General features: G+C 45.8%; 1 protein-coding gene across 3 annotated transcripts in view; it reads left to right on the top strand.

The window, feature by feature from the left end:
- Positions 1 to 12338, top strand: part of SPECC1 (sperm antigen with calponin homology and coiled-coil domains 1) — a 226925-nt gene that overhangs the window by 159550 nt on the left and 55037 nt on the right. For all 3 annotated transcript variants that reach the window (XM_047089716.1, XM_047089717.1, XM_047089719.1), the window contains 2 exons: positions 1921 to 2077; positions 6556 to 6658. In XM_047089716.1, coding sequence (XP_046945672.1) covers positions 1921 to 2077; positions 6556 to 6658 — 260 coding nt within the window. The remainder of the gene's footprint in view (positions 1 to 1920; positions 2078 to 6555; positions 6659 to 12338) is intronic.

Raw genomic sequence — 12338 nt, forward strand, 5'->3', positions numbered from 1 at the left:
TCGTGGGATTAGAGGATTTTAAACGTACGTAAATACCGATACTGACAATGTGAAGACCGCCTCAGCCCGTCCCCTGCATTTTACATGCGAGAGATTCAAGCCCTACAGAGACTAATTGATTTATAACTGGTCCCACCGATTCTGAATGACTCTGGGACCAAGATAGGATTTTTTTTTCTGATTCTTTTCACCATGTTGCCTTTTGGAAATGAGGCTGGTGATTGCTCTGATCAGATAGTGATAATGGTTTATGTAGGACTTGATAATGACCTCAAGGAAGAAGAAGAAAATGGTGTCTAAGGGCAGGAGAATAAGAAAAAACAAAGGGTAAGTGAGTCCAGTAGAACAGGTCATTATTTCTCTGCAAACTAGAGAAATGGAGGGAGGCCAAAACAGGGTATTGGAAACCCACCCGATTTGAGTTCCTACACTTGCCATATAGTGGAAAATAAGGAATAAGTTGATTATATAATACCTATAACATAAAAGTTACCATCTTAACCATTTTTAAATGTACTAGGTGAGCTTTAGGTCATAACATTTGTCTTCTCTGTTCCTCCCATTTTAAAATTTCCTTTGGTGGGGAGCCGGGGTGGCTCAGTCAGTTAAGCGTCTGACTCTTGATCTCCACTCAGGTCTTAATCTCAGAGTCATGAATTCAAGCCCTGTGTTGGGCTCCGCACTGGGCGTGAGGCCTATTAAAAAAAAAAAAAAAATTTTTTTTTTTCCTTTTGTGTCAAGAAACCATTTGTTTAATTGACAAGATAAATACTGACTCCAAAGCCATACTGGCTCTTGCCCTGAAGTAAACAGTTCATTGTCAGCAGCCGCTCTTTTCGCCCACCAGGCACCTGTCTACCCGGATGATTCTATTTACCATACTAAAAAAGGATTACATGGTAAAAGTTGCTTGCATTCAACCCAGCCTTGCCAAGACTGAGGTCATCAAAAGCTGCCAAAGTGGGATTAATGCGTTGTTTTTGTTGTTTTCTTCAGTGATGTAAGCACTGTTTTCCCTCTGCTCTTCCAGGCTAATTAGCCTCACTCCCCACTTTACTACCCATAATTGGTGGCTCTTAGCTGTACAAGTATTGTTTTCTTCCGTGACTGTGGTGTCATAGGAGGCGACCATGGGCTTAGCCTGGTCACAGAGGCCTGTCGTGTGGCACTGAGCAAATCACTGAGTTCTGTGCCGTTGCCCCCGTTAACTACAGACCAGACCATCTCAAATTTTCCTCCCATTCTATACCCTTGTGGTCCTTTAAGAAACATCATCGGGACGATCCAGCCTGTTTCATCAACGTGTTTTGGTTTCTAATAGAACAGCAGAGAGGAGCCTTTAAAGAATTATTTTTGCTTATTTGTAAGCAAGCCAGACCCTATGACTGGAATGGCTTGTTTTCTTGCAAAATAGTTATCAATTCTTGGAAAAGTAATCAGCTTTTTGCCTGCTGCCACCTGTGACTTGAAAATCCCACTGGGCACCTACCTACCAGCGCTCTCTCTCTCTCTCTCTCTCTCTTTCTCTCTCAGATGCCCACTGATTAAAACAAAGTGCTTTACTTGGGGACAGGGCTGGTTTTGTGGGCGTGTGACACGTGCAGAGCTCTTGGAAGGGCTTCAGTTCAGTGTTCCGCGGGTGCCATCTTGAAATTCATCATAATTCTTGAAGAAGAGGCTAATTTGTCAATAGTCTCTATGAGTCTTGTAGTCAGTCCTGCCTGGAGAATCCTTTCTAGAAAACACTATGTCCCTATTTGCATTTTTATTACTTAATCGGAAACTGTATCTATAAATCTGTATCTGTTATATATATTTGTACTTGAGAATAAGATGAGAATTATATGGTACTTGAGAAGAAAGCGTGGTGACCCGATTTCTCTTCTTCAGGAATAGGTGATTATGTTGTTGTTCACACAGATCTTCTAAAGGGAAGGGGTGAGGACCTGAAACCGGACCCTTACCTCCGCAAGAGCCCCTCGCTCGAGTCTCTGAGCAGACCCCCTTCTCTGGGCTTCGGGAACACGAGGCTGCTGAGTGCTTCCACGGGGGGCTTGAAACCACAAAGCAAACTCAGGTATCGCATTTGAACCAGTGAGAAAGCACTGGGCTGATGACCTTGTGTTCTTCCTTCTGTTTTGTCCCCTCTGGTCAGTTTCCTTCTTACGTATATTTCCTGAATGAAAACGACCCAGACTCAGCACCTGCCTTCAGCAAGAGAGGAGGGCACTGCACGGCAGGACTGTGCGGAGTGAAATAAGAGCTGTAGGAAAAGAAGTATAAGCAGACTACGTGGGGAGTTGCTAGTTGGACGAGGAAGTCGGGAGTGAGGAAGCAGCGTTTCTGCCACAGGGGTCCTGCAGGCGTCACCTTGAGGCTCTGCTGGAAGTTCAGGGAACTGGCGGTGGTTTAGTTTGGTTAGACTGGACTGCGGGCCGCATGAGGGCAGGGGCCCTGGCATACACATCATCAACGTCAGGATTGTCCAGGAGGCAGATAGGTGGTTAGGGTATCACCACCGGAAAGGCAGGTTGGACTCACATTGTGAATGATCTTCATTGCCAAGGCTAGAGGTCTGTACTCATTTTGGTAAAGTAGTGGGGAACCACTAGGTTTGTGGCCTCTTGTTTCTGTTGTTTCTGATTGGGAGTAGTGGTTCAGTAAACAGTGGCATGTCGGAAGGACCGGAGGGGCATTTTGAAGTCAGTGTCGAAAGAGCCCGTTAGTGGTGATGGGGGGGGGGGGGTGGGTGGTGGAGGGGGGACAGAGACTGCGGGGGTGGTCACCAAAAACCTGTCTTTGCTCATACCTCTGCCACTTCATCCCTGCTCTGTGCCCCTGCTCACCGAGGCCACGGCAAACCTCCCCACCCTCTAGCCGCTCGCTGCTTCCCCACGTAGAGTCATCTTCTAGAACACCGAGCGCGTCCCGTGAAGACCTTGTCAGAAACCTCCCGTGACTCGTCATGCACTTTTCCACCCTCGCTCCTTATTCTTGTTCTCTGCAGCTTAGTCTCACCCTGCTCACGTGCTAGCGTGTCCCTGCCCTCCGCTCCGTCAGAGCCTGTTTTATTCTCAGCCTTTGCCGCTAACACATGCATTGCTGACTGCTCGCGAGGCTCTGGCCTGAATTGTCTTCCTTCTGTCCCTTTCACACTCCCCTAAGTCCTTCTTCAAAGCCAAGCAAACTACCCTGGTAGCGTCGATGCCCCCTTTCTCTGCCTTTGGTGTCTTAACCTCATTTGGGTATTTAATCCACTGTGGTGTGGTGTGTGTGCCTTTGTCCCCATTGAAGGCTGCACTATGTTTATTTTTTTAATGTTTATTTTTGAGAGAGAGAGAGACAGAGAGACAGAGTATAAGCTGGGGAGGGACAGAGAGAGAGAGACAGAATCTGAAGCAGGCTCCAGGCTCTGAGCTGTCAGCACAGAGCCTGATGCGGGGCTCAAACTCACGAACCGTGAGATCATGACCTGAGCCGAAGTCGGACTCCCCACCGACTGAGCCACCCAGGTGCTCGTACGTTGCACTTTAGTAGATGGTGAATACCTCGTCTCACACTTTGATGTCTCTCCCAGCCCGCTGTGTTGTGTTACGCACACAACATTTCATTCAGTCAGTGCTTATGAGTACGTAGATAGATGAGTACACAAAACAGGGCACTTTAGTAGTAATGGCTTTTTAGCAAACATCATAACTACAGCATTATGTGTGTTACAATAGGATTTTATAAAAGTCTGAATAAGTTCAGCTCTTGTCATACCTTTGGGTGTGGCCTATATTTGCACCCAAATAGATGAAGTCATATCTTTTCAGAGGTTTAACTTAAAGCCCCAGATATTACACATTAGTCTTGTTTCTGCACAGGAGATTTAAATGATCAGAACTTTTTTTTTTTTTTTAGCTTTTTAAAATGTTTATTTATTTCTGAGAGAGAGAGAGAGCAAGCAGGGAAGGGGCAGAGAGAGAGGGAGACACACAATCTGAAGCAGGCTCCAGGCTCCGAGCTGCCAGCACAGAGCCGAAAGCAGGCCTCAAACTCATAGACTCGGACACTCAACTGACTGAGCCACCCAGCCACCCCCCAAATCTTGTTTTTAAGGACCAGAATTAGTGCTACTCTGAAATGGCTCTTTTCTTTATGCCACAAATGTGTACAGAAAAGGCTATGTGGGGCGCCTGGGTGGCGCAGTCGGTTAAGCGTCCGACTTCAGCCAGGTCACGATCTCGCGGTCCGTGAGTTCGAGCCCCGCGTCGGGCTCTGGGCTGATGGCTCGGAGCCTGGAGCCTGTTTCCGATTCTGTGTCTCCCTCTCTCTCTGCCCCTCCCCCATTCATGCTCTGTCTCTCTCTGTCCCAAAAATAAATAAAAACGTTGAAAAAAAAAATTAAAAAAAAAAGAAAAAAAAAAGAAAAGGCTATGTGTGTGTGCTGTTGATGTGATACCCTTCATCGTGAAAGATTAAATTAGTGGAAATCACTGTGTTGTTTTATTTTTGTATTCACATCACCGAGACGAATGACAGGATAGAAATTAATTTCTTTTGGAAGTTTTCATCCCATTGATATTAATTTGGAGCAGGCACCATATCTAGTTAACTTTATCTTTTCAAAGAAAATTGTCCAGTAAATGTTTTAGTTGGCCGCCTTTACAGAAACTCTTCTCCCAACCTTCATTTCAGTCTTTCCTCATTTGTCAGACCTAAAAATTCAGTTCTAAATGACAAAGTAAGACGTGGCTTTAGTAAACACAGGCCACGTCACTGTAACATCATAGGCTCTTCGCGACTCTGACCACAGAAACTCACGGATATGAGTTTACAGATGATGCCAGGTACAAGAAAAACCAGGCATCAGATGGCACCAGCAAAATTTTAACGCAAGTTTATGAAGTTTTCTTACTATCTCTACCCTAATTCGGATTGCTGAGGTCTGGAATCATCACATTCCTCCTTAAAAATATTTTAAAGTATTTTCATTAAGTATCAGAATGATACAAAACAATAATAAGATACGTGTAAGGTATAAAGAACAACAGTGCACCTGGATATCAACCTTCCAGTGCAAGGAAGAGAAAATTATTATTACCATTGAAATCTCCCGTCAGCCCCTCTGCGCTGGCCTCGCCTCCCTGCCCCGCCCCAAGATCACCACTGTCCTGTTTTGTATGTCGCCCTCTGCTTCTCTTTCCAGTTTCACCACGTACGCTTGCACCCCCAAACAATATAAACAATACATTATTTAAATTCTTATTTAAACTTCTCCTTACAAATGGGAACATACAGTGCTTTTCTTTTTTTTAACTCAAAATTGTTCCTGCTGTGCATTCAAGTCATTGCGTACATCTCAGTTCGTTGGCTTTTATTGCTGTATGGTATTCCTTTGTATGACTGTACCTCTGTTCACTAATTTTCCTGATGATGTGCATCTGATTGTTTCCAATTATTTGCTAGTATAAAAAAGTTCCACGGGGCGCCTCGGTGGCTCAGCGGGTTAAGTGTCCAACTTCAGCTCAGGTTGTGATCTCACAGTTCGTGAGTTTCGAGCCCACTGCTGAGCTCTTCGCTGTTGGCACAGAGCCTACTTTGGATCCTCTGTTCCCCTCTCTTTCTGCCCCTCCCCCACTTGTTCTCTCTCTCTCAAAAAAAAGCTTAAAAAATTTCTTTTAAAGTAACATAGGCATCTATTAAAAATTGAGGGGTGCCTGGGTGGCACAGTTGGTTAGGTGGCTGACTTCAGCTCAGGTCATGATCTCACGGTCCATGAGTTTGAGCCCCACGTTGGGCTCTGTGCTGACAGCTCAGACCCTGGAGCCTGCTTTGGATTCTGTGTCTCCCTCTCTCTCTGTTCCTTCCCTGCTTGTGCTCTGTCTCTCTCAAAAATAAATAAATGTTAAAAAATTTTTTTTCTTTACAAAGTTAAAAAAAATAAAAATTGAGAAGAGGGTGCCTGAAGTCTTGCTCTCAGAGTGCTGTTATATTATTTAGTAAAATCACTTCCTTTGGCTAAACAGGTGCTCAGAAATGAGTTAGTATCTCACAAACTGGGGAGTATCACTTTTGGAGTGTGCAAAGCCCCTCTTTTGAGTAGTTTTTACTGATTTTTCCCTTTTATCTCCATTCCTATCACCTCTCCATAAGCAGCCAATCTAGTGGTTTTAAATGGCCTTTCAGCCTACCTTTCATAGGTTACGTAGGTATAGGTGTAGCCTTGGAACACGTAGAATAGTTTTCTAGAGCCTTTAATTAAAATGATACTGTACTTAATAACTAAAGGGCTAGATGAATGGAACAACAGATGGATTTAAAAACAACCGAAAACGAAAATCAACCTGTTTCCAGACTTCTGACAGCCAAGCAGTACAATTTAATTCTTCTTTCATATTGTGAGACATAATAAAGACGTATCATTCGTATGACTAGCATGACATAATAAAGACGCATCTCACTGGAGAGACCTAGACTTTTGCTCTATAATCTAGTTATTTGTTTCTTGCCTACTTGAGGGTCCTAAAAATTAGCCTCTTCTCTTTACCACGTGCTCTTCTTTCTAACTAGTGTGGAGAGAAGAGACCCCCTGGCTGCCTTGGCCCGGGAATATGGCGGCTCCAAGCGCAACGCTCTCTTGAAATGGTGTCAGAAGAAGACAGAAGGCTATGCGGTAAGCGACCGTGTCGACCGGCTTCCACCCGGCTCTGGGCGGCAGGCCTTTGCCAGGGTTTGTTCTGGGCACCCATATGGCTTGGACGGGCCGGTGTGCGTAGAACTCGTGTCCTTCTCTTCTCTGGGGGAGGGGCCGCCAGGTAGTGGGGTTTGCTGTGGTGCCCAAAGAGGTGAGTGGGACTGAGAGCCAGTCTGTGCTCTACCCAACGAACCATGTACCTCAACCCAGGTGTGCATCTCCTGTGGGAAGGGGCACCTTTCTCTTTGCTCGGAGGAGATGCAAACTCTGCAAGCAGTGCACCCAACAGGCTGCTTCAGTCCAGACAGACTGCGTTTGCTGCACCATCTTCCTGAAGGAGGCACCTTTTCCTGATTGATACAAACGCCCCGCTTAGAACGTCTTCAGCATTTCTCTGTTACTTGGAGAGTTGTTTGCATGTAGTTTCAAGTTGCAAACTTCAAGTTTCAAGTTTATCAGGACGGTATTTGTTTTCTGGGAAGGTTACACAAGGAAGTGACACCCGATCTAAAAGTGTAAGCTTTGTTAATTGTGAAATACCGTATATAAAGATAAAAATACCTCGAATATAAGTGATAGTTTCATGGATGATTATGAGGTGAAAACCCACGCAGTCACCACTCACATCCAGAAATGGAGCATCGCCGGTTCCCCAAAATCTTTCTTATGGCTTTCTAATCGTAGCCCCTCACCACTCCCAAAGATAACTCTTGTCCTCAGTTTTATTCCTCATAGCTTTCAACAAAAAGCAGGCATCCCTAAATGCTAGAGTAGTTTTGCCTGCACTTGAACTGTACATAAACGCAGTCAAAAACTATGATACCTGCATCTGGCTTTTCTCATACAGTATTAAGTTACTAAGGCTTACCCCAGCTGTAGTTCGTCATTCTCTTTACCCTTTGGAACCTTTTGTGTGATCGTACCGTTATTTACTTATCCATTGTATCATTGCCGGACCGATGAGTTATTTCCAGTTTGGGGCTATTGCAATAGTGTGGGTGTGTTCTTGTGTGTGTCTCTCAGAACGCACGTGCACTCGTTCTTTCTGGGCCTATGCCCAGAAATGGGATTATTGGGCCATCGGGGATGCATATATCCAAGCACAGTTGAGAGTGCCAAACAGATTTCTTTTAAATTTTTTTTTTTCAACGTTTATTTATTTTTGGGACAGAAAGAGACAGAGCATGAACAGGGGAGGGGCAGAGAGAGAGGGAGACACAGAATCGGAAACAGGCTCCAGGCTCCGAGCCATCAGCCCAGAGCCTGACGCGGGGCTCGAACTCCCGGACCGCGAGATCGTGACCTGGCTGAAGTCGGACGCTTAACCGACTGCGCCACCCAGGCCCCTAGAGTGCCAAACAGATTTCTAAAGCAGTTGTGCTGTTTACCTCCCGCCAGCAAATGATGAGAGACCCGTTTTTCTGCGTTGTCCCAGTCTTTGGATCAGTGTGTACTAGTGTCTGATTGCGGTTGGGGTTTGCACTTCCCTGCCGGCCAGTGAGGCTGAGAACTTTTCCGTATGCTGACTGGACATTTGGGTAGTCATTTGGGGATGTGCCCATTTTTAAATCAGACGGTCTTTCTTTCCCTGGTTACTTTCAGGAGCTCTTTATATGTTCTGGATACCCGTCCTTTGTCAGATAGACGTATTGCAAATATCTCCTCCCCAGGTGGCTTGAATTTTCACCTTTTTGTTGAACAAAGTTTTTAATTTTAATTAAGTCTAGTGTGTCAGTCTTTTCCCAGTGGTCAGTGCTTTTTGCATCTTGTTGCAGAAATCTTTATTCCAAGGACATGAAAATATTCTCCAGTGTTTTCTTGTACATATCGGATTGTGTTACCTTTCCCATTAAATAGCCATCCTCGGGGCGCCTGGGTGGCGCAGTCGGTTAAGCGTCCGACTTCAGCCAGGTCACGATCTCGCGGTCCGGGAGTTCGAGCCCCGCGTCAGACTCTGGGCTGATGGCTCGGAGCCTGGAGCCTGTTTCCGATTCTGTGTCTCCCTCTCTCTCTGCCCCTCCCCCGTTCATGCTCTGTCTCTCTCTGTCCCAAAAATAAATAAACGTTGAAAAAAAAATTTAAATAGCCATCCTCTTTAAAATTGTCATCTCCAGGGTGCCTGGGTGCTTCAGTCGGTAGAGCTTGTGACTCTTGATCATGGGATCATGAGTTTGAGCCCCACGTTGGGTGCAGAGATGACGTAAATAATTTTTTAAAATAAAAATAAAATAGCCTTCTCCTGCCTTCTCCCCACTCAGGCGCCACCTTCGTATACCTTTGCCCCACTTTGCTAAAAATTTTGAAGTTGCTAGCACCACAACACTCCCTCCCCCATCTTAAGCTTTGAGGGTAGCGGGGATAAATAAAGAAAGAAACAAGCGAGAAAACAAGGCCTTGGCCAAGAGCCAGCCCAGATGGTTAAGCAGCAGCAGGGCTGGGATTGTCTTTCTAATAGCAACAACCACGGGTCTTCAAATCAGACTCCACCCAAGGACGTAAGCGTTTTGTGTCTTTGACGTTACCTTTTTTCCCCCATTTTCCGCCAAAAAAGCAAGAGCAAAAGATTAGTCCAATTAATGACCAGTAATGGAGACTCCCAGGGGAAAAGCTGGCCTCCCATGCATCGTTTCGTCTTTCAGCTGCTCTCTGCACACTCTGCGTCGGCCCCTTCCAGGGCTTGAAACCACCCCATAAAGGAAAGCCACCCCAATGACAGCACCCCTCGGCATGTCAGCCACACTGCCGGGGAAATGGAAGAGCATGAGGAGTAGGGGAGAGAAAGTGATCCCGGGAGGCTTTAGGGTAGGGGGAGTAGGAATGGTAACAGAAGACCGAAGCTGACAAAAGCCAGGAACAGAGTCCTGGCCGTGGCCGAGCCGCACGTGGCCACTGACGCTTGATGGCACTGTCCTGTCCCCACCTCATAAAAATGGATGGAGGGAAATGCTAGATGGATACAAAACGACAATTCAGATTTCCAGAAGGAATTGGTCCTTGGGCACCTAATGCCGTTATAATTAGGTTGCAGGGAGGGATTATACGATAAGACCTTTCCCATCATAAGAATGAGAATAGTATTTCCTGCTGTGGTGATTTTTTGTTTTGTCTTGTGTACATCTTGAACTAGTTTTCAAAGCATTTTACGCTTGATGAAGCCCAAAGGTCATTCTGCCTGAAGAGTAATTTTCATTCATTGTTAAATCTCCGTAAGTTTAGAGGGAAACATAAATCATATGTGTCTGATTTTTTTACTCCTCACAAAATATCCTTTGTCTAGACCTGTTTGTCTGAGACGCCTCTTAAGCCTTCTAAAGCTTGTCTTCTCCGACTCAGGAAGCCAAAAATAAACTGTAGAAAATTCAGATGGCTCAGTTTAAAAAAAACAAAAACGAAAAAACAGTAGCCATGTGCATTTCAACTTAAAAGAATTTCCTGTTTAGCCCACCGAAGTATAGCACGGATAGATTATGTCCAAACTCTGCATATATTAATTCAATGAATCTTCATTGAGGGGCCCTGTTTGGGGCCCCGTAATATTTTAGGTGCTGGGAAATCAGCAGGGAATGAAACAGAATCTCTGCCCTCGTGGAGCTTCCACCCACATGAGGAGTGACAATTAAAATTTAAGAACTATAATACCTGAGGGGCACCTGGGTGGCTCCGTCGGTTGGGCGTCTGACTTCGGCTCAGGTCATGATCTCGCAGTCAGTGAGTTCAAGCCCCGCATCGGGGTCTGTGCTCACAGCTCAGAGCCTGTAGCCTGCGTCAGATTCTGTGTCTCCCTCTCTTCTCTGCCTCTCCCCCACTTGTGCTCTTCTTCTCTTTCTCTCTCTCTCTCTCTCCCTCTCTCTCAAAACTGAATAAATGTTAAAAAAAAAAAAACCTTAAAAAAAAGTACAGTACCTGCTATATTGGAAGGTGTTATGTACTGTGGAGAAAATTCGGGGCAGGGGAATTGGGATCACTGGGTGTGTGGACACCAGTGACATATGAAGGTCGGGGAGGTGACATTTGAGCAGTGGCTCACCTCACCTGAGGAAGGCAAGGACTTGCGTGTTTTCATCACGGTTTATCTCATCCCAGGTACTAGGCTTGGAAGGTCAGAATGAGGACATCATCGCTGTAACGACTGTGTCCATTGGAACTTAAGTAACATGGCGTGACAGCAGTGAAAAGTTAGAACAGCAGCTCAGACCTGCGGCCAAGCCCCCAGGTTCAGCTTTCGGATGTCTTGAGTAGCCCCAGGACTGAGGTCAAGTGGAAAAACACAAGCATGCACTCTGTCCAAAGTGAGGCCCACCCCGAGCTTTAAGTGGCTCTCAGCAAAGAGGAGACCTTTCTAGATGATCTACTCAACCCAGATTTCCTTGGAATTGTTTGTTTAAAGTCAGGCTTCCAGGAAGCCCCTGCAAATCACTCTCCAACCCCAGCCAAGGATAGACCTGACACATAGAACCCTGCGTCTCTTTTTTAAAATCTGCTTTCAATTCTCTCATTTGGGTTATGACAGGGAAATTTTCATCTCTCATGTAATTACCAGAAGGGATTCCGAAGGGGCCAGAACACAAGATGGTGGGTGTGATAGGCAGAATTCTAAGAATGACCCCCAGGGATCCTCACCCTTAAATAATCTCCTGTGTACATAGGGCAAAAGGGGGGTTATCTGGGTAGACCTAACACATGAACCCTTTAAAATCCAGGAGTTTCTTCTGAAGCATCACAAGGACTCAGTGCACCATCAGTGGGTCTGAAGTTGAAGGGGGCACATCCGGAGCTGAGAGAGGTCCCTGACTGATGGCAGTATGGAGACCGGGACTTTCTAGCAGTAAAGCGTTGGAGCGCTGAGGTCCTACCGATACCCAGAAAACACCATGGGGGCCACCTTGCAGTTATGAAATCAATCAGTTTGGTGCTGGAGTGTCCTTTGTCATTTCTCTCCCTGTCCTGAAGCCCTCAGACCTCAGCTCGGCTAAGGATGGTCACTGCCATCCTTTAGTTGAGGGACCTGGCCACTCTGAAAAATGTATGGAATTCAGCCATAAATCTACAAAGTCCTCGTTCCTCCCAAGAAGAGTGACTAGGCACAGCCACCCCATACCTCTGAAGGTGGCACCGTGGGTGTGTTCCCAGAGCCCTGCCATACCCGGCCAGTGTGGCCAACACTGGTGATTTATGTGGCTGAAGGCACAGGTAGGGATTACCCATAGCTTCCCTACCTCTCAAAAGCTAGGGGCGCCTGGGTGGCTCAGTCAGTTAAGTTTCTGACTTCAGCTCAGGTCATGATCTCACAGTTCCTGGGTTCAAGCCCTGCGTCAGGCTCTGTGCTGACAGCTCGGAGCCTGGAGCCTGCTTTGGATTCTTTGTCTCCCTCTCTCTCGGCCCCTCCCCTGCTTGTGTTCTGTCTCTCTCTCTTTTTCTCTCTCTCAAAAATAAATAAGCATTAAAAGAAAAAAAGCTAGAATCCATAACTTGTAGCATGTTTTAACAGGCTGTTTTAAGGTTTTAAAGGCCTCAGATTCCGAGTGTCAAATTAAAACATTAGAGTACTGTTACAGTAGCAAGAAATATGTAAAATGATATTCAAGTTCACTCCTGCGGGAAATATAATTTGAAAATAGTTTGGCTGGAAACGGCCAATTATTTTTATTGCTTTGAAAGT

The sequence above is a fragment of the Lynx rufus genome, unplaced genomic scaffold, assembly GCF_022079265.1.
Source record: "Lynx rufus isolate CCGP_SWC_20201006 ecotype Redwood Valley unplaced genomic scaffold, mLynRuf1.p SCAF_28, whole genome shotgun sequence".
Lineage (NCBI taxonomy): Eukaryota > Metazoa > Chordata > Mammalia > Carnivora > Felidae > Lynx > Lynx rufus.